Here is a 23,491-nt window from a genome sequence, read left to right as displayed (position 1 = left end):
TGCTCAACAAGGTTTTACTCACCTGGGACCTGCCGCTGCCCTGCCCGTTATTCCCCGGGCTCATGGCCGGGTGATTTCTTTGTTGTCCTCCCCAGCCGTGAGCAGCCGAGCCGTACTGGGAGCCCATGTCTTTAGCCAGCCCCATGCTCGGCTGTTGCTGTGCAGAAGGATTATTATAGTCTGGATATCCACCTCCATAACCCCGCATCATCGGGCTGGGAGACGTTAATAACTGGTTCAAAGTCGGCGTGGCCCCGGACGGGTGCTGCTGCTGCTGACCCTGCCCAGGAAACCGCTGAAATCCTCCGCTGCCGCCGCCGCCGCTTCCACCTCCAGCCGGGGAGCTGGTAGCAGCCATAGCCGCTTTGCTGTGGTTAGCAGCGGCCGAGCTGCCGCTGCCCGGGCCCATCAGGTTGTTCCCCTGGCGTGAGGGGCTCATCATGACTCCGTATCCACTAGTCCCGTAGCCGGGTCGGTAGTTCGGGTAGTGGTTGTACGGGCTGTTGTTGTTGAAGCCTTCGTGGGAGTTCTGAACCTGGTCCATGGTGTTGTGTACCGAGAGCGCCGCTGTTACCCCAGTCCCTGGGCTTTGTTGTCCGCCATGTTGATCAAAGCAAGGCCCTCCTCTTCCATTCCCATAATAATGATTAAACTCGGAGCTGGTCCCACTTGGAGGAGGGTTGTTGTTGGCGGTGTTGGTGGCTGATCCCAGGCTGGCATCCATCCGCTGCTCCTCCTCCTCCTCCTCCGCCTCCGCCTCCTCCTCACTCCTGTTCAGCTGGTATTGGTGATGGCGCTCCTCTGCTCGGCTGCTCCCCTCCAGGAGGACGTCTTCTTCTCCTGCATGGTGTCCTCGGTTCCCGCCGCTCTCTCCCTGCCGCTGCTGGATGTTGTTGTTGTTGTTGTTGTTGTTGTTGTTGTTGTTGTTGTGGGTTTGCCGCTGGTGGTGGTGCAGCTGGAAAAAGTGCCTTAACGGCGGAGGTGTGTGGTGGTGGGATGATGATAATGATGATGATGATGATGATGATGGAGGAGGAGGAGGAGGTCCAGCACCAGCACCAGCTCCACCGCCGAGGTTTTTCACCTTGTGACCACGGAGCATCCCCGTCTCCATCCCGGTCGCACTGGACGCGGACGGTCCCGGCCTCCTGTCCCCGCTCTCTCCCCTTGTTTCGGTTCCTCCAGCGGCGGTGGTTCCGCTCCCCGGAGCCCGGCTCGGACCCGCTCCAGGACCTCCATCTACATTATTCATCCTGTGCGCTCCAGCAGAACATCCACTTCTCCCAGTCTGAAGTCGGGAATCTCTCGGAAACATGAGCGGCTTGTCCTCACCATCTGACACCGGGGGCGATGCCACTTGCGCGGCCGTGGTCAGGTGCACATGTCCCGGGTGATCACCCCAGTCACACCGGTGGACTGAAACCAAGCACCGCCAGCAACTCAAACTTTAAAGCGTCAGATATACATTTTTAGCTGAAAGTAATTACCATATTATATTAGATTCTCCAGGTTATTGCCTCAGTGAGGTACGGTCTGACAGTTTGCTCAGCTCCCATGACCTCCCAAATACTCCACATGAAGTTCACCCCCATGTGTCCTATGCAAACTCCTTTAAGTGCCTAAATACGTCCATTTTATAAAATATGTATCTACATAAAACCCATATATGCCGAGTGTTGAATTGCTCATAACAGGGCTTTGATTAACTTTTCATTATCGATTGATTTGATGAATCTGCTAATAAATCAATTGATCTGTAAACTGTAAGAGAATAATGAAAACTGCCCACTCAGTTTCCCAAAACCCAAAGATAATGTACTCTCACAGCCACTGAGAAAACCAAACAATATTTACATTTGAGAGGCTAAAGCTGCTGAATTACCCCCCAGACATTACCTATAGCCTATATATATCCACATATATACAAACATGTTATAACAAGACATGATTATTACACTATTGAGGCCAAGGTTTTATTATATTATGACACATTAGTAATTAGACCCTCACAAATCAAAACTGTAACATAATCCCATACAATTCACTGATTTAATGCATAAATCCTCATATATTACTCTTATACATTTAACATCCACATATTACTCATCCTGACAACACGATCTGTGGTCTTTGATTAATCCCAGCAGTATATAAAATATTTAGATGGAGCTAAAATATTCATCCATCATTATCGAAATGTGATTGAAATGCTCTGCTGAAACAGAACGTTTGCTCAAAAATAATCAAGTAAAAATGTTGAAAGCAACTTTTATTTGTAATGGAATATTTTCAGTATGACCACAGTGTTATTACTTCTTTTCAACACACTGATTAACTGTCATTTTGGGTTTTTTTTACAATGATGTTCCAACAAAAATAAGTAAAAAAGTGTTAAAACCAGTCAGTTCAGATTTAGTGTCAAAGGTCAAAACAAAACCAATAAGTACAGAGGGAACAAATACAGAGCTTTTATTTTACAACTGTACAAACAAACAAACAAAAAAACCATGAATCCCTCTTTTATCATGAATTTATTCTCCTATGGAGCTCACATGAACACTTATCGTGCTCAGCGTCCTGCCCTCCAGTCCTCCACAGACCGATAAACAGAATGATGAAATGGGACATTTTACAGTTTCAACCTCAGACCTCCCACACATTTCTCCAGACTGCACTGAAAAAATGTCCAGAATGTACACGTCATATGGTCACTGCAAACTCATTACTGGGTAACATGACACAAACTACAAGTCTCTAAAGGATCATTGCAGGAATGTTATAATTGGATCATCCAACAGTGTCTGAAGGACGGGGAAGGCCTGAAATGATGGGGTGTGAAGACACGCCGTCACACTTATTTGTACACATGAAAACTCATGGATGTAGTTATGTGAAGAATGAAAAAAGAAAGTTCAAACCCTGCCCCAAACCTTATGATAACTTTCCAGAGTTGTAAAATCCTGTCTCAAAGCTTTATAAACCTCTGTTTATCGTATCTAAAAAACCTTCAAACTCATGGATTTGTTACTCATACTAGACTTCCGGGAACAACACACCACTGAACTGTATGATTCTCACATTTACTTGGAAAGTTTTAGACATTTCAGCTGCAACATCTCTCGACAAGCACTTCCAATGAAGTCTTGAAGGAATAATTTTGTTTGAATTTGCTTTCTCAGACAGTCAGATCGACACTGCTTTCATGTTAATTCAGTAAAAATGAAGCTACATCCAGTAGCTTGTTAGCTTAGCTTAGCATATAGACTAAAAAATGGGGAAATAGTCATTAAGCAGAGACTACACCTGTTTGTTGAATTACTTGCATCAAGACTACAGAGACACACAAAGACGATGATGTTGGATCGAGATCCACCAGGCAGGTGCCAGGACAGAAGGATGATTTTTACACCACCCTCCAGGATGGACAGAGCAGGTAAATACACTGTAGATGTGGTCAGAACACACTTCCTTCGAACTGGTGTGAAACGATGGAAAACCATGTGGAAAGCATGACGGGAATCTGACACTTCTTGTTTCATCATTCATTTACTGAGTTTGTTTCACTTTGCTTTTTATTGATACACCGACTGCTTCACTGCAGCCGTGGGTTAAAACCCACCCATATTTGCAATATTTGTTTTAAAGTTCCAGGTTTTATGCTCAAAAATAAAAATATGCACAAAAATAGGCAGAAGCAAATTATTGATGTTCTGCTCTAAATAAAATCACTACCAAATGCAATCAAACAGGGAACATATTCAAATAGACCTTTTAAAGGTTATGTGACTGTGTGCTGTGTATTCAGGAAATAAATATGAGGTTAGTTGGTGTCACATATTCGAAAACATTTATTGCAGTCACAATACGTAAACACTGCTTACATTACAGCAGAACTTCACGGACAAGAAGTAAAGCTTTCCCTGCACATGAGAGAGCATACTGAGCGGTGTTTGTGTTTGTGAAGGGGACGCAGCGGGGACCTCCCACAGCAGCACTGGAAACAACCCAGTCAAGTCAAGCAGGGAAACTGGGTCAGAAAGCAGCAGCAGCTCTCAGGAACGCTCTGATGAAAACACAGTGTTCTGCTCCGCTGCCGAAAATGCCACGCAGACACCACACATCACACACCACACACTGCATGATGTTCAGGGCTGTACAGAATCAGGGTCAGGCTGATTTATGGAGCAGAAAGTGGTCTCCAGACAGGTCTTCAGCCCTGAAACATTTATCCCCACAACATCAGTGTACAGAGCTTCTTCTCGACTCCGCTCCACATTCTGTTTTCTCATGGACAGTTTCTTTCATCAGTCCTTCTAACACACTGAGGAAGCAGTTGTTTTGCCATCTTCCATAATACCCAGTATAATATATCAGTGTTGCCACATTAGAAAATTTCTGCACAGTTGTCGGTTGTGTTTTTATTATTTGGGAAACTTTCTCTACCATTTAGGTGGTTTCCACCAATGACATTTATATTCTAATACATCAGCCCCTCCTCTCATTAGAAGTGTATGATTGAGTCTTATAGGGGATTGAGTTAAATGTCTCTGATGACACCAACAGAAAATGACAGCATGCTGCCCTCTGCTGGAGCTCTCTGATAATACAAACTGCTCTTTTTCTGAGACGCCACAGCTCCAGTCAAAATACATTTAACGTCATAGTAAATCTGAGATGATGGATTTCATAATTAACCTGAGGTTTTTTCATATCCTCTTACTCGTATGACTCATCTCTCATAACAAATAAGTGAACAAAGCAATTTGCAAAAGTCTGGGCTTTGTAATATTTTGTCACATTGATTCATTTTTTAAATATGTCTAGATATATTTTTATTATTAATATAGCTGAATTTATGAAAAAAGAATATTACTGATCAAACCCAGCCACTATCAGTTAGAATAAAGCTGAAAAAGATCATTTAAATTCATGAATCATCCCATATTCTGCTAAAAAAAAAAAAAACAGTGACAAAACTTTTTCCAGTCAAATGACAGTGTCAGTAGAAAAGCAAATACTACACAGTTTTCCTGTTGATGAAGTCTCCTCCGTGGTCGATGATGCGTCTCAGGGTGCTCAGGGTTACAGCGTCGGTGTCATCACTGATGTCGATTTCTTCATGGTAGTTCTTGACTGGAAAGGTGCAGTTCATGGGAATACCCACGTGTGCACTGAACTCCTCCATCTATGTTTACAAAATCACAACATCTCAGCACACAAAGTACAGTTCAGAGACAAGCAAGAGTTTTGAGCTCATAGTCTGTTGACTGCATCACTTAATGACATTTTCAGCTGTGGTCTGTGAAAACTGAGAGAATTACAGAGAAAACACACCTTCTCCCTCAGGTACTTTCTCCTGTAGATGTTCTTTAAATCTCTCCTGATCTCTGGACAGGCCTTATCAACTTTGGTGAGAACGGCCACTTGAGGAATCCCTGTCAGGAAAACAGGCAGAAATCAGCTGAGTGTATTTAGGTAAACTCATTGTAAATGACATGACGTCAAACTGAGGGAAGGAAACTATGAACAAACCTACAGTGAACTAGTGTTTGTCACTCAAATGATTCTGAGTGTGAGTTTGATTCGTTTCAGCCAGTGCAGAAAAGAATAAATAACCACACAGATCTCTACTCTCACCCAGGCGACTGGCTTCTGTCCTGATGTCCCTAATTTTCTGCACGGTTTCGTGACTCAGTGAAGATAACGAGTCAGCCGGAACAACACAGACCAGCACGTGCACTTTGTCATTGACAGTCGGAGCAGGGTTGTAGTACTGATTACTCTCGGACAACTTAGATCCAGGATTGAACTGGAAAACAAGATAAAAATGTATGTAGAAACCATTAAAAAAACAAAACCACCAACCATAACTCAGTGGGTGCAGACACAACACCAAGGTGTTTGACTGAATGAGATGGATTGTTATAACAAAATAGTGTTAGTATAATCGACTGTCACTGAAAATTTCATTGTTATATTCCTCTATAATTGACACCATTATGCTGCAAATGCCCCCCTTTGAGAAATATGTGTCCCTGAACACATTTATTATTATTTTTATTTTTTCTAAAATGAGTTTTATTCTATTTTTTAGGGCATGAGGTCCTATATCAGGCAATGTAAAAGTAAAAATGTAATATAATGTAAAAACCCTGTAAAATAATGTAAAAAACATTAAATAAAATGTTCACTTTTTTCACTGAATAGTGTCAGAGTCTAAAGAATGCTGTACCACGTAACCTTCTTTCACGTGTCCCAGCAAAGCCAGTTTGACGTCATCCACTAGGACACTTTCCTGTTGGCTCAGGCCCATAATGTCATTAAAGACAAAAGGGTAAAAAGTCTCTGGGCTTCCTTTTTGGATCTTGTAGATTGTGTACTGCGAACCACAAATATAGAAAGGTGCAATTAATGTCCGGCAAGAAATGGCAAATTAATACATAGTAGAATAATCTAAATACCTCTTTGGAGAAACAGCCATGAGAGGTGTTGTCCACCAAAGCCAGCGTACACATTCGGCCTTGTAAGACGCTGTTAACAGAGTTGATGAAACTGGACATTCCAGCTCCAACCGGCCCATGAAGAAGAATCCTGAGCTGCTGGCCTTCAGTCTGATGTTTGAAGTTGTTCACGTGCTGAAGATCTCTCTGTTTATCTCTGTTCAGGAAACATTACATCAGAGTTTAGAATAACACAACAACTGAGCGGTTGGTTGAGTTGTGACTGGAAGAGGAAACAAGACAGAAAAAATAAATCAGCCGGGGCTTTTTCAGTTTTTCTGGTACAGATGTTTAAAAATGTAACGTTCAGGATGTGAAACACACTCACTTCCAGTTTATTTCCCTCCACGGTTCATCAAGAACTGACAGGTAGAAGACACATGTTAAAAAATAATGTTGATATCATTGTACAATATAATTTATTTATGTAATTTTGAAAATGTAATGTAACGATCAGTTCTGAAGCGAACTCACGTGGAGCTTCAGCAGCAGGTTTGGACTTCTTTCCTCCCATTTCTGGAGGAAATATAAAACAATAAAACATTTTCTCTGAGCTCACGTTTAAAGAAATCCTTTTGTTTCTGTCTCACCACCAAAATAACTTAACACCTTGCTAGTAAAGGTGTACTAAAGTAAACTGACTAATACATTTAATATTATATTGCTTTGAAGTTTTAAAGAAATACAGTCATTTTTTTTTTGCAAATTTTTGTATTTATGATTAAATTTTCCTTCAACACAACAACTAAAGCTTGAACTTCTAACAATAACTCAATGCTTCTGAAAACACTTGATCTTTTTTGCAGATTGTCAGATTTTAATGAATCATATTTCTTTTATCTACTCTTTTTTTAATCAGTTTTATAATCAAAATTAAGCAGCTGGACATCATGAAAACCGTCCTACCTTTGGTGCGCTGGGACGATGGGAAAGAATCAAGCCTTATGACTGCAGGGATGACTCCTAATGTGAACAGTCAAAAGTAAAACTACTAAAATATCTAATTTACAATCAGTGTGAAGTTATGCTCCCACTCCTGTTCTGAAGCATGTGACTCAGCCTTGGTCTCTTCACAGGCCACTTCAAATATTAATTAGCATTTTCTGAACATTTATCTATTTGAAGATCAAAACATTCTCAAGTCTACGCAACTATGACAAACGATGACAGGCAAAGTTTATTTTTAGGAGGCAGCACCATTATTATTATTATTATTATTATTATTATTATTACTACAGATCACATTGAGGAAGTGTTGCTGCCTCTTTTACTCGTTTACTCGTTGAAAAGCATTTTAAGCATCCAGTGACAGTGTGGTGATGGTTTATCAGCTGTCATTTGTTGTGTATATTATTGTAGTGTTTCTTAGTGACTTAATTTTATTTCAAATTATGTCAAAGTTTTCCGCTATGTACTGCATCATCACTGTCTCGTTTACATATTTATGGCTCATGAATTCTTATCATAAATTATTCTGCATTAAAAAAAGTATAAATATCTAATAAAGGGGTAACTCTGTGTACACCTTTTCCCTTTTCAGCACAGCAAGTCTGAATAGGTATAGACCAAGCATGACAGGTGTGGTTTCTCATTAGGTTGAGCTCATTAAGGCTGCTAACAGCACTGGCATTTTAAGTCTCATACAATAAGATAAAAGGCTTCTGTAAAAAGTGAATGAGCACACACATACACACACACTGGTGCCACCAGGTCTGTCAGATAGCATCAGGCTGGACATCCGTGTTGTGCCAGAACACAACATAAAGAGTGTGTCTTTACCCCGTCTTAAATTCCTTTATCATCAGATAAGTGCAATACAGTTAAATGTGGTGCACAGAGACTCTCTGCTGGACACATTCTGTGGGTTGAGGAGAGGAGGTCAGTCCCAGCCTTACAGTCATGTTTTCATATATATATATATATATATATATATATATATATATATATATATATATATATATATATATATATATATATATATATATATATATACATATATACACAAAGTGATATATATATATATATATATATACAAAGTGACTTCATTTTCATTTTCTTGTTAAAATGCTTTTGGGCATTTTAACTGGCAAGTTGTGAACAAAATGTGTTTGTAATTGGACATAGGGTTCCAAAAGCTCACTGGTCTGTCTGGGCTGTTTTCTCAAAGCTGGACTGAGAGGGTCGAGCTAACATGGAAATACCGGTTTACAACACATTTAAGCAAAATTTTAAGAAAACAAAAGCTAACAATTACAACAGTGGCAGCTTTATGTGTGTAGTTATACTGTAGGTGCTAGTGAGATGCTAAGCAGCTAACGCATTCAGCTACAATATCATTAGCTAGGGAGGACGTACGTTAGCTGACACATGGCTGTTATCAGAAGTCTGATCAGTATGTTAATGTTCAAAAACAACAATGTTGAAAAAATGCCATTTGTTAAAATGTTAATATGTCAGTTAATACGTTAGTAGTCAGAGCGGGTTGTTGACTGTGAACTAACAGGACTGAGGACTGAAGTTAGCATTTACAGCAGCTAAATGGTATCAGCTAAATTATCACACGCTTTACTGTGAAAACAATAAATTCTACTTCATTTTTCAGTTTTTTCCACTGTAGGATACATGTAACATGCATATATTTGGATACTGGTTTTCCAAAGTGGTTGTTGACTTGTTAAGATTCACTTCAATTTTTCCTTAGTGGCCCTGTTAGATGAAGAGCTGCAGAATTTCAGTTCCTCAAATATTAATCTCCAACAGAACAATGGTCATTTTCCTATTCATCCTTTACCCCGTTACATGAGCCCTGGCCTTGTGTTGACATGTTTATGTTGTTGTGGTTTCTTGTCATTGGCATTGTGATAGTTGTAGAAGTTCAATTAAAGAAAGGCAATAATAACTATAAATAATATTTACTATGAACTTTTAATTTCTGTGATTTCAGTCCCTGAACGCTTAATGATTGTCACTCATGGGTCTGTTGAAAATTGCCCTTAAATTGTAGTGATACATTACGGGCTGTGGGAGGAGCTGTAACCCTGAGGCAGTCGAGGTTGTTAAGCCTTGAATTTAAATTAATCAGAAAACATTAGAAAGCCCATAATGACCCATCTCTCGTACGATTAAGTTAACAAAACCTTCCATTATCAATGAACATTTAAAAGGTTATTTTAACACCTTACACTGATTAAACTTTTCATTTCAGAACATTTTATTGGGGTAGAGCTGATTTAGTACTATTAAAGCCTGTGAATGACTCCAAAATGCTTCCTATCATCATATTAAAGGTGTCTGTTGCTTTGTGTTTGTATGAAATGAAAAATGGAAGAAAAAAAAAACAGTTTTAGAAAAACTTTACAATTCAAAAGTACAAGCATGACTCTTCAAAAGCAGAAGTACATTTTAATGGTAATAATAATCACATTGTGCCAAAGGTTCACAAAGAAGATTTATTGTGTGTCAAACTGTTCCACTGGGTGAAATATTAACACAAAGCATATCACAAAACTCCATGATTTTCTGGCTGCAACTTGAAATATTTTGGCTGTTGAAAAGTAGAAAGTAGAAGTGAATAATACCTGCAGGTGTTTTGTTTAACAGTAATCGCTCTGTGAATATTTAATGTTACTAAAGAATACTAAGAAATGAAAGCGCAGGTTTTTCTGAGCTTTAAGCTAAAACGTACACAAACAAAGAAGCAAGTGAGTAATTTAATCATGAAGGACTGTGTGAGAAATCATGGTGGTCAGTGTTGCAGATTATTTTTCTGACATCATGAAATACTCTCTTTTCATGCTGTGTCACTCCTGGCAGACTGACTCTGTTTGAACCTGATGTGGTCTTCTCCCCAGGTGACGATGTGTCTCATTGCGTTGAGGATCAGTGAGTCAGTGTCACTGTCGAGGCTGATTTCTTCATGATAGTTCTTCACAGGGAAGATGCAGTTCATTGGAATCCCAATCTCTGCACTGAGCATCTCCATCTACATCAAAAAAACACACGTCTTTGTTCAGAATTAGGGTTAATTGTCAAGTAGGTTTTCACATATGGAGGAATTTGATTTGGTGTTTTGGCAAACAGCGAGGTGAGTCTGTCTGCAGACTGCAGGAGAGGGGCGCCACTGCAAGTTGTCCAGACACCAGAGGACAACAATGACTGTTTCAAGCCTGTTTCTCTATGATTTCACAAATAACTGCCACTACAGCACAGAAAGAGAAATAAAAACAGAATAAGATCATAGAATGACAAAAGAAGTAAGATTTCATGAATAATTGCCACCACTCCATATACAATATGATGAAGATGTGGGGTTGTGCTGATGGTTGATCGCCATTAGCTTATTTGGCTTGTTTTCCCATTAATGTATTAACTTATTATTATCATTATTTGTAGAATTAAATTGATATCAAATTGATATCTTTATATTAAATATTTGATTGTGACAGTCGGCAGACTCTTGTGCATAACAATAAACATAGTAAGAGGAAAAAATATAAAGAAAGATATGATTCACAAAGACTGACAACTTACAGCTCAGCGCCCAGAACAAACGAAGACTTTAAAACGAAGGACATGTCAGGTTTTACTGTGAAACTCGTGCCATTTTGCAAATGCGTTACTTCCAACTACTTGGTTAAGTTAAGGAAAAGGTTGTGACCACACAATTAACTGTTCAGCTGTGATTCCATCTCTGTGCCAATCAATAAAATTATTACTGTACCTTCTCCTTCATGTCCTTGAGCTTGTAGACATTCCTTATGTCTTTTTGGACTTCAGGACAGCCTTGGTCAATTTTGGTGAGAATGGCGACTTGAGGAATATCTGCAAGGACAACAGGCAGAAAACTGACATGAATACAAACAGACCGCATCTGCTTTTCTCTGTCTGTGAAGGAAAACACAAACTGCAGGAGGCCAGTGTTTGTTCCTCCCAAAGATTTGAAGTACAACATTAAAATGATGCTTTTCAAGCAGAATGTGATCTAAAGAGCTACTGTAGAAAAGAATACAAATGTCTGATCTCACCCAGGTGACTGGCTGCTGCTCTGATTTCATGAACTTCCTTCACAATCGTGTCTCTCAAGTAAAGTAACGTGGCAGCAGAAATGACAAGAACCAGAACCTGCACTTTGTCATTGGAAGTTGGGGATCTGTTGTAGAATGGATCATTCTCTGTTATCTGAGTATCAGGATTGAACTGAAAAACAAATTTAAATCTAGTTAAGAGACAAATGTAATACACATAAATAATAATAATCTAAAATAATCTGATTAACTAATTTTGTGGGGAAAAAAATCTGCAGCCTTTGCAGCAACTGTACCGTGTAACCATCCTTTACATGACCCTTCAAAGCCAGTTTGACATCTTCCACCAGGACACCTTTGTGGGGACACAGGCCTTTGCTGCTGTTGAAGACGAATGGGTAAAAGGTGTTGGGGCGGTCCTTTTGGATCTTGTAGGTTGTGTACTACAAAGCAGAACGAAGAAAAGTTGAGTTATTATGATCAATATAGAGCAGACCTGCCAACATTTAGGTTGGTTGGCTGGTGGGGTGCAATGGGGGAGCACAGCAACCTCTTAAATCTCAGGGTAAATACATTATATACATAACATACATACATACATTATAGACACGTAACAAGATTCATTTAAATTTTTACATTTAAATTCACTTGCCGATTAATTATATTTACCATTAAATTAATACTGAAATAAACTATATGAACATAAAATTAACAATTTTTGTGAAATTCAACAGCAGTTAATTCTTTCTGTGGTGATTCTGGTGATTCCTCTTTCATTTCGACTGAGAAGTAGGAGCAGTTGTTGCCGTCTAAACTTGGGTGGAGCAGAATGACTGCTCTTGTGCAGCTTCCTGTGTTGTCCTGTGATATTAAAGTAGTACAGCTGGTTCAGATTAAAGAGCAGGATGTCAGTCAGCTCTACAGTGTAGTTCTGCCACACGGTTCTGCTCTTGACTAGATCATAGCATAGAGTGAATGTTATGATCTCTTATCCATAGTTGTTGAACATTGCAAACTTTACTGACTGAATGTTGGTGCTCTCGTTTGAAACCAGGCTTTTGTTACAGCACTTTGTTTCTTTCCACTGGAAAGACAAAAACCTTTGGAAAGTTCTTTGTGGACTTCAAATACAAAGAATTTAACAACTACAATACTACTAAGTTTTATAAAGGTTTGCAAACATTTTTTATGTAACAAAATTAATTGGCAATTTTTGCTTGAACGACATTATTTGCCAAAGCCTGCACGTACATTCTGCCCTGTAACACACTTTGGACAGAGTTGATGAAACTGGACTTTCCACCTCCAACTGGCCCATAAAGAAGAATCCTGAGCTGCTGACCTTCAGTCTGAGGTTTGTAGTTCTTCAAAAACTGCAGCTCTCCCCTTTTGTCTCTGCTCAGGAAAATAAACATTTTATCATAGACTAAAATGTAGTGAGTTCACATTTTCTGTTTGATTAAGTTAATCAGGGCGTCACCAAGCAGGTTGATGGAGAGGAGGAAAAAAAACTGATCAGAACCAGTACATTTGTGAAGTTTGTTGTGAAAAGATTATGTTGAAAAAGTAGCAACTGATGATGCAGACACACTTACTCCCAGTTTATATGCTTCCATGGTTCGCTGAGAACTGAAAAATGCACAAACACATATTCAGATGAGACAGACGATGATGAGAAATGCAGTCATCATGCAACAGTGTGTCATTTTCCATGAATAAGGATTGTGGTGCTTTTCTGAAACAGTCTTACTTTGTGCAGGTTTGGAGCTGTCTCCTCCCATGGCTGGAGAATGAAACAGATACATACATAATCAAAGTCTGAGCCCACATGGGAATGAATACTTTAGTTTTTGTTTAAAAGTGAAATAATCACTCCCTGCAAGAAAAGCTGTAAAATCAGTATTACAACCTCAGTGCCACAGTGGCAGCAGTAACCTTATATTACTTATGACAAATGCCTCCATATCCTGCAACAGTGAAATGAATTATTTCAGAGGTTATACCAAATCTGAAAAATGATAAATGCTCATTTTTGGTAGAATTAAAGTATTAAAGATCACATGATTGAAAAAAGATAACAAAACAGAACAGCATCAATTAAAAAGGTCAGAAATTAAAAGCACATGTGGATTAACACATGTGCTTATTAAGTATACAAACAGAATAGTGGGTGACAGGAAATCAAACACATCAAAATTAAACATGAAAAAACAAACTATCAACCAACATTATTTTCTAAATACAACTCATTTTGTCAGTTTGACATCAGTTCTATAAATGATCATATTTTCTATAGTTACTTTCTTCTCCAGTTCCATGATATTGGTATTAAAATCCTACCTGTGCTGATGTCCAGAACAAAGTGAAAGACAGACTAGTGTCGCAGTTTATATAGACATCAGGAAGTTCAGTGCAGTAAAACACGTCTCTTCAGGCCACAAATCACACATTTTTACTTTCGTTTTCATCTGGATGTTTGTCTGAACTGCACGGTCCAGGATATAAAACATGAAATGTTAACTGAAAACTTCAACTAAACAAACTAAAAACTCAGTTAATGTTTGAATTGATTTGAATCTTGTGTTGTTTTTGTACATACAACACAAAGTCCCTTCCTCATAATCTCATAATCTCCCTCATAATCTCCTGATTCTGTTGTCAGATATTGTAAACAGTGTGTTATTTGATCACAGCCCATAAACACTATCTTAAGCAGCAGTCCTTTGTGGCATGTACAGTATATGCATGAGTGACAGGACGTCTTTATGAATGGAGTGTGTCTCAGAGAGCTCTGGTAAACTTCCATGCACTCTGATTAGTGGAGATACACCACACAAGTCGGCAGTTTACTTTCTGCAGACTCTGCAGGTGCAGGTATGGGGGTGGGCGATGTTTGAGTCACAACAGTAAATGTTTCACTGAGTGAGAGCCCAGGAAATCAGTCTTGCAGACATTTAGTTTGTTCTGCAGGCTTTTAACACAATTTAACAAGTGATGACTTTGATACTGTGGTTTACACACTTATTCCTACCAACAGTCAAATTGTTGTCTTTCTAAATTAAGATGCAGATGCAGCTTTTGTGCCAAAACCTAACCAGAGTGTGTGATCAAACACTTGGCGTAATGCGAGGTACTTTTCTATACTCGGCATATTAGCTGCAACAGATCCAGATCAGCACAGAAGCTGAGCAATGTGCTGCAGTGGACAGGGCCACCAGCAAAAATGTCATTTAATCCCATAGAAAAAAAAGCTAATATCAGTGTGAGTGTAAGCTGTTACAACATGTGTAGCAGTGGGTACAAGAGCGGGGTTGAAGGCGTAGATCCAGCAGGAGACGGTGATAACTGGGGCAGAGAGACACTGGTGAGAAAAATACACAAGAGACAACAAGAAGCTGCACAACAGTTTTCTTCAGGAGAGCACCAGAGCTACCTTCATCACCATGGTTACAATAATGATGGTCCTGGCTTCATTAGATTTAGGCGCTAAAACTACTTGGTAAGGCTTAGGAAAAGTGATTTGGGTTAAAATAAGTACTTCCTCAACATTAGAATATCTTTGTTGCCATGGTTACAATAATAACAACGTGGTTCACTTTGTTGTATGGTCATGTTTGATAGAACCAACATAAACTGCTGCCTCCATATGGGACTCAAGCACCGCTCTCCTGTGTCTTATCCCTGGAGTTTGTTGAGCCGTCCCTTCAGTTGTAGCTGTAGTTGTAGAAGTTCAATTAAAGAAAGGCAATGATAAGTATAAATAATATTTACTATGTACTTTTAATTTCTGTGATTTCAGTCCCTGAACGCTTAATGATCGACACTCATGGGTCTGTTGAAAATCGCCCTTAAATTGTAGTGATACATTACAGGCTGTGGGAGGAGCTGTAACATTGAGGCAGTCGAGGTTGTTAAGCCTTGAATTCATCAGAAAACATTAGAAAGCCCATAATGACCCATCTCTCGTACGATTAAGTTAACAAAACCTTCCATTGTCAATGAACATTTAAAAGGTTATTTTAACACCTTACACTGATTAAAGTTTTCATTTCAGATAATTTTATTGGGGTAGAGCTGATTTAATACTATTAAAGCCTGTGAATGACTCCAAAATGCTTCCTGTCATCATATTAAAGGTGTCTGTTGCTTTGTGTTTGTATGAAATGAAAAATGGAAATATATGGTTTTAGAAAAATTGGTTTGACTTTGATGTCACTTAACAAGTCAAAAGTGTAAGCATGACTCTTCAAAAGCAGAAGTACATTTTAATGGTAATAATAATCACATTGTGTCGAAGGTTCACAAAGAAGATTTATTGTGTATCAAACTGTTCCACTGGGTGAAATATTAACACAAAGCATATCACAAAACTCCATGATTTTCTGAAATATTTTGGCTGTAGAAAAGTAGGAATTAGAAGCAATACAAAGCTCTGTGGCTTTCAGCAGTGTGAGGGAAAAACAACACGAGTTCATCTGTTGGATTGAGAGATTTATACAGCAAATTAAAAGACTTTGAAGGCAAATTTTCTCAATCAGGTTCAAATTATAAGTGATGTAATCTCACATGAACAATTTTCTTTTACTTTTTCTTTGCTCTGTGAATATTTAATGTTACTAAAGAATACTAAGAAATTAAAGCGCAGGTTTTTCTGAGCTTTAAGCTAAAACGTACACAAACAAAGAAGCAAGTGAGTAATTTAATCATGAAGGACTGTGTGAGAAATCATGGTGGTCAGTGTTGCAGATTATTTTTCTGACATCATGAAATACTCTCTTTTCATGCTGTGTCACTCCTGGCAGACTGACTCTGTTTGAACCTGATGTGGTCTTCTCCCCAGGTGATGATTTGTCTCATTGCGTTGAGGATCAGTGAGTCAGTGTCACTGTTGAGGCTGATTTCTTCATGATAGTTCTTCACAGGGAAGATGCAGTTCATTGGAATCCCAATCTCTGCACTGAGCTTCTCCATCTATATTAAAAAAACACACGTCTTTGTTCAGTTTTTTGCCAAGTAGGTTTTCACATATGGAGGAATTTGATTTGGTGTTTTGGCAAACAGCGAGGTGGGTCTGTCTGCAGACTGCAGGAGAGGGGCGCCACTGCAAGTTGTCCAGACACGAGAGGACAACAATGACTGTTTCAAGCCTGTTTCTCTATGATTTCACAAATAACTGCCACTACAGCACAGAAAGAGAAATAAAAACAGAATAAGATCATAGAATGACAACAGAAGTAAGATTTCATGAATAATTGCCACCACTCCATATACAATATGATAAGATGTGGGGTTGTGCTGATGGTTGATCGCCATTAGTTTATTTGGCTTGTTTTCCCATTAATGTATTAACTTATTATTATCATTATTTGTAGAATTAAATTGATATCTTTATATTAAATATTTGATTGTGACAGTCGGCAGACTCTTGTGCATAACAATAAACATAGTAAGAGGAAAAAATATAAAGAAAGATATGATTCACAAAGACTGACAACTTACAGCTCAGCGCCCAGAACAAACGAAGACTTTAAAACGAAGGACATGTCAGGTTTTACTGTGAAACTCGCGCCATTTTGCAAATGCGTTACTTCCAACTACTTGGTTAAGTTAAGGAAAAGGTTGTGACCACATAATTAACTGTTCAGCTGTGATCCCATCTCTGTGCCAATCCATAAAATTATTACTGTACCTTCTCCTTCATGTACTTGAGCTTGTAGACCTTTCTTATGTCTTTTTTGATTTCAGGACAGGCTTGGTCAATTTTGGTGAGAATGGTGACTTGAGGAATCTCTGCAAGGACAACAGGCAGAAAACTGACATAAATACAAACAGAGCACATCTGCTTTTCTCTGTCTGTGAAGGAAAACACAAACTGCAGGAGGCCAGTGTTTGTTCCTCCCAAAGATTTGAAGTACAACATTAAAATGATGCTTTTCAAGCAGAATGTGATCTAAAGAGCTACTGTAGAAAAGAATACAAATGTCTGATCTCACCCAGGTCACTGGCTGCTGCTCTGATTTCCTGAAGTTCCTTCACAATCGTGTCGCTCAAGCAATGTAATGTGTCAGCACAAATGACAAGAACCAGAACCTGCACTTTGTCGTTGGAAGTTGGGGATCTGTTGTAGAATGGATCATTCTCTGTTATCTGAGTATCAGGATTGAACTGAAAAACAATTTTAAATCTAGTTAAGAGACAAATGTAATACATATAAATAATAATAATTAAAAATAATCTGATTAACTAATTTTGTGGGGGAAAAATCTGCAGACTTTGCAGCAACTGTACCGTGTAACCATCCTTTACATGTCCCTTCAAAGCCAGTTTGACATCTTCCACCAGGACACCTTTGTGTGGATCCAGGCCCATGATGTCGTTGAAGACGAATGGGTAAAAGGTGTTGGGGCGGTCCTTTTGGATCTTGTAGGTTGTGTACTACAAAGCAGAACGAAGAAAAGTTGAGTTATTATGATCAATACAGAGCATACCTGCCAACATTTAGGTTGGTTGGCTGGTGGGGTGCAATGGGGGAGCACAGCAACCTCTTAAATCTCAGGGAAATACATTATATACATAACATACATACATAAATTATAAACAGGTAACAAGGTACATTTAAATTTTTACATTTAAATTCCATCACTTGCCGATTAATAATACTTGCCATTAAATTAATACTGAAATAAACTATATGAGCATAAAATTAACAATTTTTGTGAAATTCAACAGCAGTTAATTCTTTCTGTGGTCATTCTGGTGATTCCTCTTTTGTTTCGACTGAGAAGTAGAAGCAGTCGTTGCCGTCTAAACTTGGGTGGAGCAGAATGACTGCTCTTGTGCAGCTTCCTGTGTTGTCCTGTGATATTAAAGTAGTACAGCTGGTTCAGATTAAAGAGCAGGATGTCAGTCAGCTCTACAGTGTAGTTCTGCCACACGGTTCTGCTCTTGACTAGATCATAGCATAGAGTGAATGTTATGATCTCTTATCCATAGTTGTTGAACATTGCAAACTTTACTGACTGAATGTTGGTGCTCTCGACCTTTGGAAAGTTCTTTGTGGACTTCAAATACAAAGAATTTAACAACTAAAATACTACAAAGTTTTATAAAAACAACACTTTTTCAACACAATCAGAAGTTTTTCAAACCTTTTTGGTGAAAGAGTCATGACTGATGTTATCTGCCAAAGCCTGCACGTACATTCTGTCATGTAACACACTTTGGACAGAGTTGATGAAACTGGACTTTCCAGCTCCAACCGGCCCATAAAGAAGAATCCTGAGCTGCTGACCTTCAGTCTGAGGTTTGTAGTTCTTCAAAAACTGCAGCTCTCCCCTTTTGTCTCTGCTCAGGAAAGTAAACATTTCATCATAGACTAAAATGTAGTGGGTTCACATTTTCTGTTTGATTAAGTTAATCAGGGCGTCACCAAGCAGGTTGATGGAGAGGAGGAAAAAAATCAGAACCAGTACATTTGTGAAGTTTGTTGTGAAAAGATTATGTTGAAAAAGTAGCAACTGATGATGCAGACACACTTACTCCCAGTTTATATCCCTCCATGGTTTGCTGAGAGCTGAAAATGCACAAACACATATTCAGATGAGACAGACGATGATGAGAAATGCAGTCATCATGCAACAGTGTGTCATTTTCCATGAATAAGGATTGTGGTGCTTTTCTGAAACAGTCTTACTTTGTGCAGGTTTGGAGCTGTCTCCTCCCATGGCTGGAGAATGAAACAGATACATACATAATCAAAGTCTGAGCCCATATGGGAATGAATTCTTTAGTTTTTGTTTAAAAGTGAAATAATCACTCTCTGCAAGAAAAGCTGTAAAATCAATATTACAACCTCAGTGCCACAGTGACAGCAGTAACCTTATATTACTTATGACAAATGCCTCCATATCCTGCAACAGTGAAATGAATTATTTCAGAGGTTCTACCAAATCTGAAAAATGATAATGCTCATTTTTGGTAGAATTAAAGTATTAAAGATCACATTATTGAAAAAAGATAACAAAGCAGAACAGCATCAATTAAAAAGGTCAGAAATTAAAAGCACATGTGGATTAACGCATGTGCTTATTAAGTATACAAACTTCTCCAGTTCCGTGATATTGGTATTAAAAATCCTACCTGTGCTGATGACTGAGTGAAAGACAGACTAGTGTCGCAGTTTAAATAGCCATAAGGAAGCTCAGTGCAGAAAAACACGTCTATCGGGTCATAATCACACATTTTAACTTTCGTTTTCATCTGGATGTTTGTCTGAACTGCACGGTCCAGGATATAAAACATGAAATGTTAATTGAAAACTTCAACTAAACAAACTAAAAACTCAGTTAATGTTTGAATTGATTTGAATCTTGTGTTGTTTTTGTACATACAACACAAAGTCTCTTCCTCATCATCTCCTGATTCTGTTGTCAGATATTGTAAACAGTGTGAACTTTGATCACAGCCCATAAACACTATCTTAACCAGCAGTCCTTTGTGGCATGTACAGTATGTATACAGTATATATGCATGAGTGACAGGACGTCTTTATGAATGGAGTGTGTCTCAGAGAGCTCTGGTAAACTTCCATGCGCTCTGATTAGTGGAGATACACCACACAAGTCGGCAGTTTACTTTCTGCAGACTCTGCAAGTGCAGGTATGGGGGTGGGCGATGTTTGAGTCACAACAGTAAATGTTTCACTGAGTGAGAGCCCAGGAAATCAGTCTTTCAGACATTTAGTTTGTTCTGCAGGCTTTTAACACAATTTAACAAATGATGACTTTGATACTGTGGTTTACACACTTATTTCTACCAACAGTCAAATTGTTGTCTTTCTAAATTAAGATGTAGATGCAGCTTTTGTGCCAAAACCTAACCAGAGTGTGTGATCAAACACTCGGCTCATATTGTTTCACTGACAGATCCAAAGTTAAATAACTGATCTGAGTTCATGAGTGAGGGAACCCAGTTTGTCTCAGCAAACAATACATTACAGACTGAGGACTGAAGTTCAATCTCACAGTTTTCTTTTTCTCTTTAATGATCACACGTCACAGAATATGTTAAGTTGAAGTGATAGGGTTGTTTGCAGCGAGGTTCTTTTCTATACTCGACGTTTTACCTGCAACAGATTCGGACCAGCGTGCTCCCAGTTTGGAGAAGCAGCAGGAGAGCCAGTACAGAATATTACAAAAATAAACATGTGGACTGTACTGTGAGCGGAGTATCTACCTTCGTCGCCATGGTTACAATAATGATGGTCCTGGCTTCATTAGATTTAGGCGCTAAAACTACTTGGTCAGGCTTAGGAAAAGTGATTTGGGTTAAAAGAAGTACTTCCTCAACATTAGAAGATCTTTGTTGTCATGGTTACAATAATAACAACGTGGTTAACTTTGTTGTATGGTCATGTACGATAGAACCAACATAAACTGCTGCCTCCATATGGGACTCAAGCACCGCTCTCCTGTGTCATTTTTTACAACATCATTTAACATCTTTTGTCCAAAATCCAAAGACATTCAGTTTAAAAAATTTAAGTTGAGAAATAAACTAAAGACAAGCAGAACATTTCCATTTCAGAAGGTGGTACAAGCTTGAAAAAAAAGACTCTCATTATCAATTAATCAACAGATTGATACATGTTTTAAGTGTTTCTACTTGAAAAAGCAATGTTTAAATTAAAATGACTTTCACAGACAGTTGTCATCATGTACTTATGAAACCTTCATGCAGAAGAGGAGCAAGGATACATCCCTATGTACTCCACTATACAGCAAGTTTGCTATGTTGTAGTGCTGTCAGAATATATCCCCCTTATAGAGGACTCATAAACCGAGTCCCCATTAGGGGCTGCATCCTTCGTTGGCTGCATTTGCAGATTTGCGTGATTAGGCTGTCCCATTTCAAAGGCTCCTTTAAATGCAGCTGAGCAATAAGAGATTCTTTTCATAGGCAATGTAGGATCCAATGAAATGGATCCTTCGTGGCCAAACCTATCAGCATAGCTCAAAGGCTAACAGTACAACTGTTAAACCATGGACCTTAAAGCCTCAAGTTTATATGAAACTAGAGTTACTGCCTTGCAGTTGTATGCCTTCGCCACTCAGACTAGTTTCACATTACATTCCTTTTTATCTGCAGTCACATAAAATATTAAACATTTGTGTGTCCAGCTATAGCATCACACAGTGCATCATTTAAAACAGTGTACAACTCATGGTCAGTAACCAACTGTGTACCATCATGCACTGCGCTTGTGCTGAAAGACAGAAAAATTACCTGCAGTGTTTGAAAGAGTTTTTCCATTTTTATAAATGAGCTCACGATCCTCTACGTAGAACTACTCGGAGCAGGGAGCAGTAAGTGAGTGAGTGATTTCAGACTCAACTTTGAACTCAAGGGTGAATTGGTGACATTTTGATGGTCAAAGGTCAAGATCACTGTGACCTTACAAATTATGCTTTAGCTGTATCTCAAAAATGTATACTTTAATTATGATAAAATACATTTACCTTTTATTAAATTCCAATTCCTTCACTACATTTAGCACATGAGTCTGGACAGACATGGATGTAAACTGCAACTTGACTGGTTGGTGGAAGCGTACAACCAGTGGCACTGGCATCAGGGATAACACGAGCCTTTTCCTGTTCTTTTGCAGGAACTGTTAAACACTGGTTTTATATAATTTAATTTGGAAGTACACAACCACACATATTGTGTGGGTGGAGAAATGTAGAAAATAAAATGTTTGTCAAATTAAGCCTTTAAAAAATATTAAAATGCTCAGGCTTTGGGTTGAGAAAATGCCGTGGCGTCTTTTCTCAGAAAGCATTTCAAATCGTAAATTGTCAAAATTTTTCAGATGTATACAAAATAAAAACAAATCTTTAAGACCATAAAGAGGAAAAAGCAGCAACACTGAGCTACAGAAGCACAAAATTATTCTTTTGATGCCCCTTCATCTACATGCCATGCTTTATTTTGTTTTTCTGGCTGTTTTATGGTTCTTGTGCTTGAATGTGTCCTGTTTCTTACATTAATGCGCCACTGTCACGTTTGACAGTGAAATGTTGCTGCAGCGCCGACAAATCGACTCTATTTTCTTCTACTAGTCAATTTCTCTTTTTTTTTTTTTTTTTTGCAGGTCTGAAGCTCTTCCTGAGAGGCACTGTGGGCGTTCAGCTCACTGGATTCTTTTCATTTCCAAGAAGCGTTGGCAGGTGAGATTGACAGCTCACCTCAGGTTAAAAGGACACTTCGCCCACCAAACGTACACAGTACTATAAACTCTCCAGTCTCCATTAAGCTTGAAGTCACATCCTGAAAATGACTCGATGTCCTTCTCATACGGCTGAAACAGGGTGGTGGAGGGGTGTGCGTAAGTGTGCAGTGTGCATCCAACCGTGGTGAGAGGATAATGGGAAAGCAAAGAGCATCATTACCCCTCTCCATGCAGCTCTGCGCCTCTCGCCTCCCCGTGGACCGCCAGGAAGAGACGGAGCGGACGCCGTCATTCTGACACTCTGGATCTGGACTTGTTTTAGTCTGAAACTACACCGTGAATTACAAAAGCTAGACAATGTTTTTATTGCTTCAGGCACAACAGCAGCTTTCACCACATATAAAGCAGTAAGCAGCATCTAAAGCACTGACAACATCATGCACAGATGCTTAGAAAGATTTTCACTGTTGATTTCAGAGCTTGAAAATGTGAACTCTTGTTCAGTTTCCCGGTCATTTTCTGTCCCAATTTAAGATGCACTTCAAGTGTTTTTTGTTCTGCTGAACAGCACTGTGACAGAGGGAAATCTACAAAATCAGGGAGCGTATGATAAAATGTCAGATGATGAGTTCTTTGATTTCTTCTCGGGATGCTCCGCTCAAAGATTTGGGATTTTATTTTAGTGCTGAGCAGCACTGAAACAAACATTTTAAGCCGTAGATGGAATTAGCAGAACT

At 38.9% G+C, this 23,491-nt stretch overlaps 3 protein-coding genes and 1 long non-coding RNA gene across 9 annotated transcripts in view; all 4 read right to left on the bottom strand.

Moving 5' to 3' along the window:
- The window catches only part of arid1b (AT-rich interactive domain 1B), a 51,353-nt gene extending 50,081 nt beyond the window's left edge, over positions 1-1,272 (bottom strand). For all 4 annotated transcript variants that reach the window (XM_071467433.1, XM_071467435.1, XM_071467436.1 and 1 more), the window contains exon 1: positions 23-1,272. In XM_071467433.1, the coding sequence (XP_071323534.1) occupies positions 23-1,252 (1,230 nt within the window). In that variant the 5' untranslated portion in view covers positions 1,253-1,272. The remainder of the gene's footprint in view (positions 1-22) is intronic.
- A 3,695-nt stretch (positions 1,273-4,967) lies between these two features.
- On the bottom strand, positions 4,968-7,014 carry LOC139612073 (interferon-induced protein 44-like). The gene is made up of 7 exons (XM_071467247.1): positions 6,975-7,014; positions 6,829-6,862; positions 6,462-6,657; positions 6,201-6,379; positions 5,638-5,690; positions 5,335-5,435; positions 4,968-5,185 (listed from the first exon to the last, which is right to left on the bottom strand). Exons 1-7 carry the CDS (start codon positions 7,012-7,014, stop codon positions 5,018-5,020), a joined length of 771 nt encoding a protein of 256 aa, XP_071323348.1. The 3' UTR covers positions 4,968-5,017.
- A 2,917-nt stretch (positions 7,015-9,931) lies between these two features.
- On the bottom strand, positions 9,932-23,229 carry LOC139612407 (interferon-induced protein 44-like). 3 transcript variants are annotated; one of them, XM_071467963.1, is made up of 8 exons: positions 20,759-23,229; positions 19,218-19,250; positions 19,064-19,097; positions 18,673-18,868; positions 11,821-11,967; positions 11,525-11,696; positions 11,221-11,321; positions 9,932-10,482 (listed from the first exon to the last, which is right to left on the bottom strand). In XM_071467963.1, exons 2-8 carry the CDS (start codon positions 19,246-19,248, stop codon positions 10,291-10,293), a joined length of 873 nt encoding a protein of 290 aa, XP_071324064.1. In that variant the 5' UTR covers positions 19,249-19,250; positions 20,759-23,229; the 3' UTR covers positions 9,932-10,290. The 3 variants fall into 3 exon arrangements, with proteins under 3 accessions (XP_071324064.1, XP_071324063.1, XP_071324062.1); XM_071467962.1 differs by lacking the exons at positions 11,525-11,696; positions 11,821-11,967 and adding exons at positions 17,518-17,689; positions 17,813-17,959 and having other exon boundaries at positions 20,759-21,408; XM_071467961.1 differs by lacking the exons at positions 9,932-10,482; positions 11,221-11,321; positions 11,525-11,696; positions 11,821-11,967 and adding exons at positions 15,802-16,495; positions 17,214-17,314; positions 17,518-17,689; positions 17,813-17,959 and having other exon boundaries at positions 20,759-21,411.
- On the bottom strand, positions 12,749-13,934 carry LOC139612408 (uncharacterized). Its single transcript, XR_011686532.1, has 4 exons — positions 13,865-13,934; positions 13,275-13,307; positions 13,120-13,153; positions 12,749-12,919 (listed from the first exon to the last, which is right to left on the bottom strand). It is a non-coding gene; the product is annotated as an uncharacterized lncRNA (long non-coding RNA).
- Positions 23,230-23,491: the final 262 nt, after the last annotated feature.

This window comes from Trachinotus anak, unplaced genomic scaffold (genome assembly GCF_046630095.1).
Source record: "Trachinotus anak isolate AG129_WGS33_773 ecotype Australia unplaced genomic scaffold, CSIRO_AGI_Tana_v1 ptg000031l, whole genome shotgun sequence".
NCBI lineage: Eukaryota > Metazoa > Chordata > Actinopteri > Carangiformes > Carangidae > Trachinotus > Trachinotus anak.
This window is presented reverse-complemented; position numbering and strand designations above follow the sequence as displayed.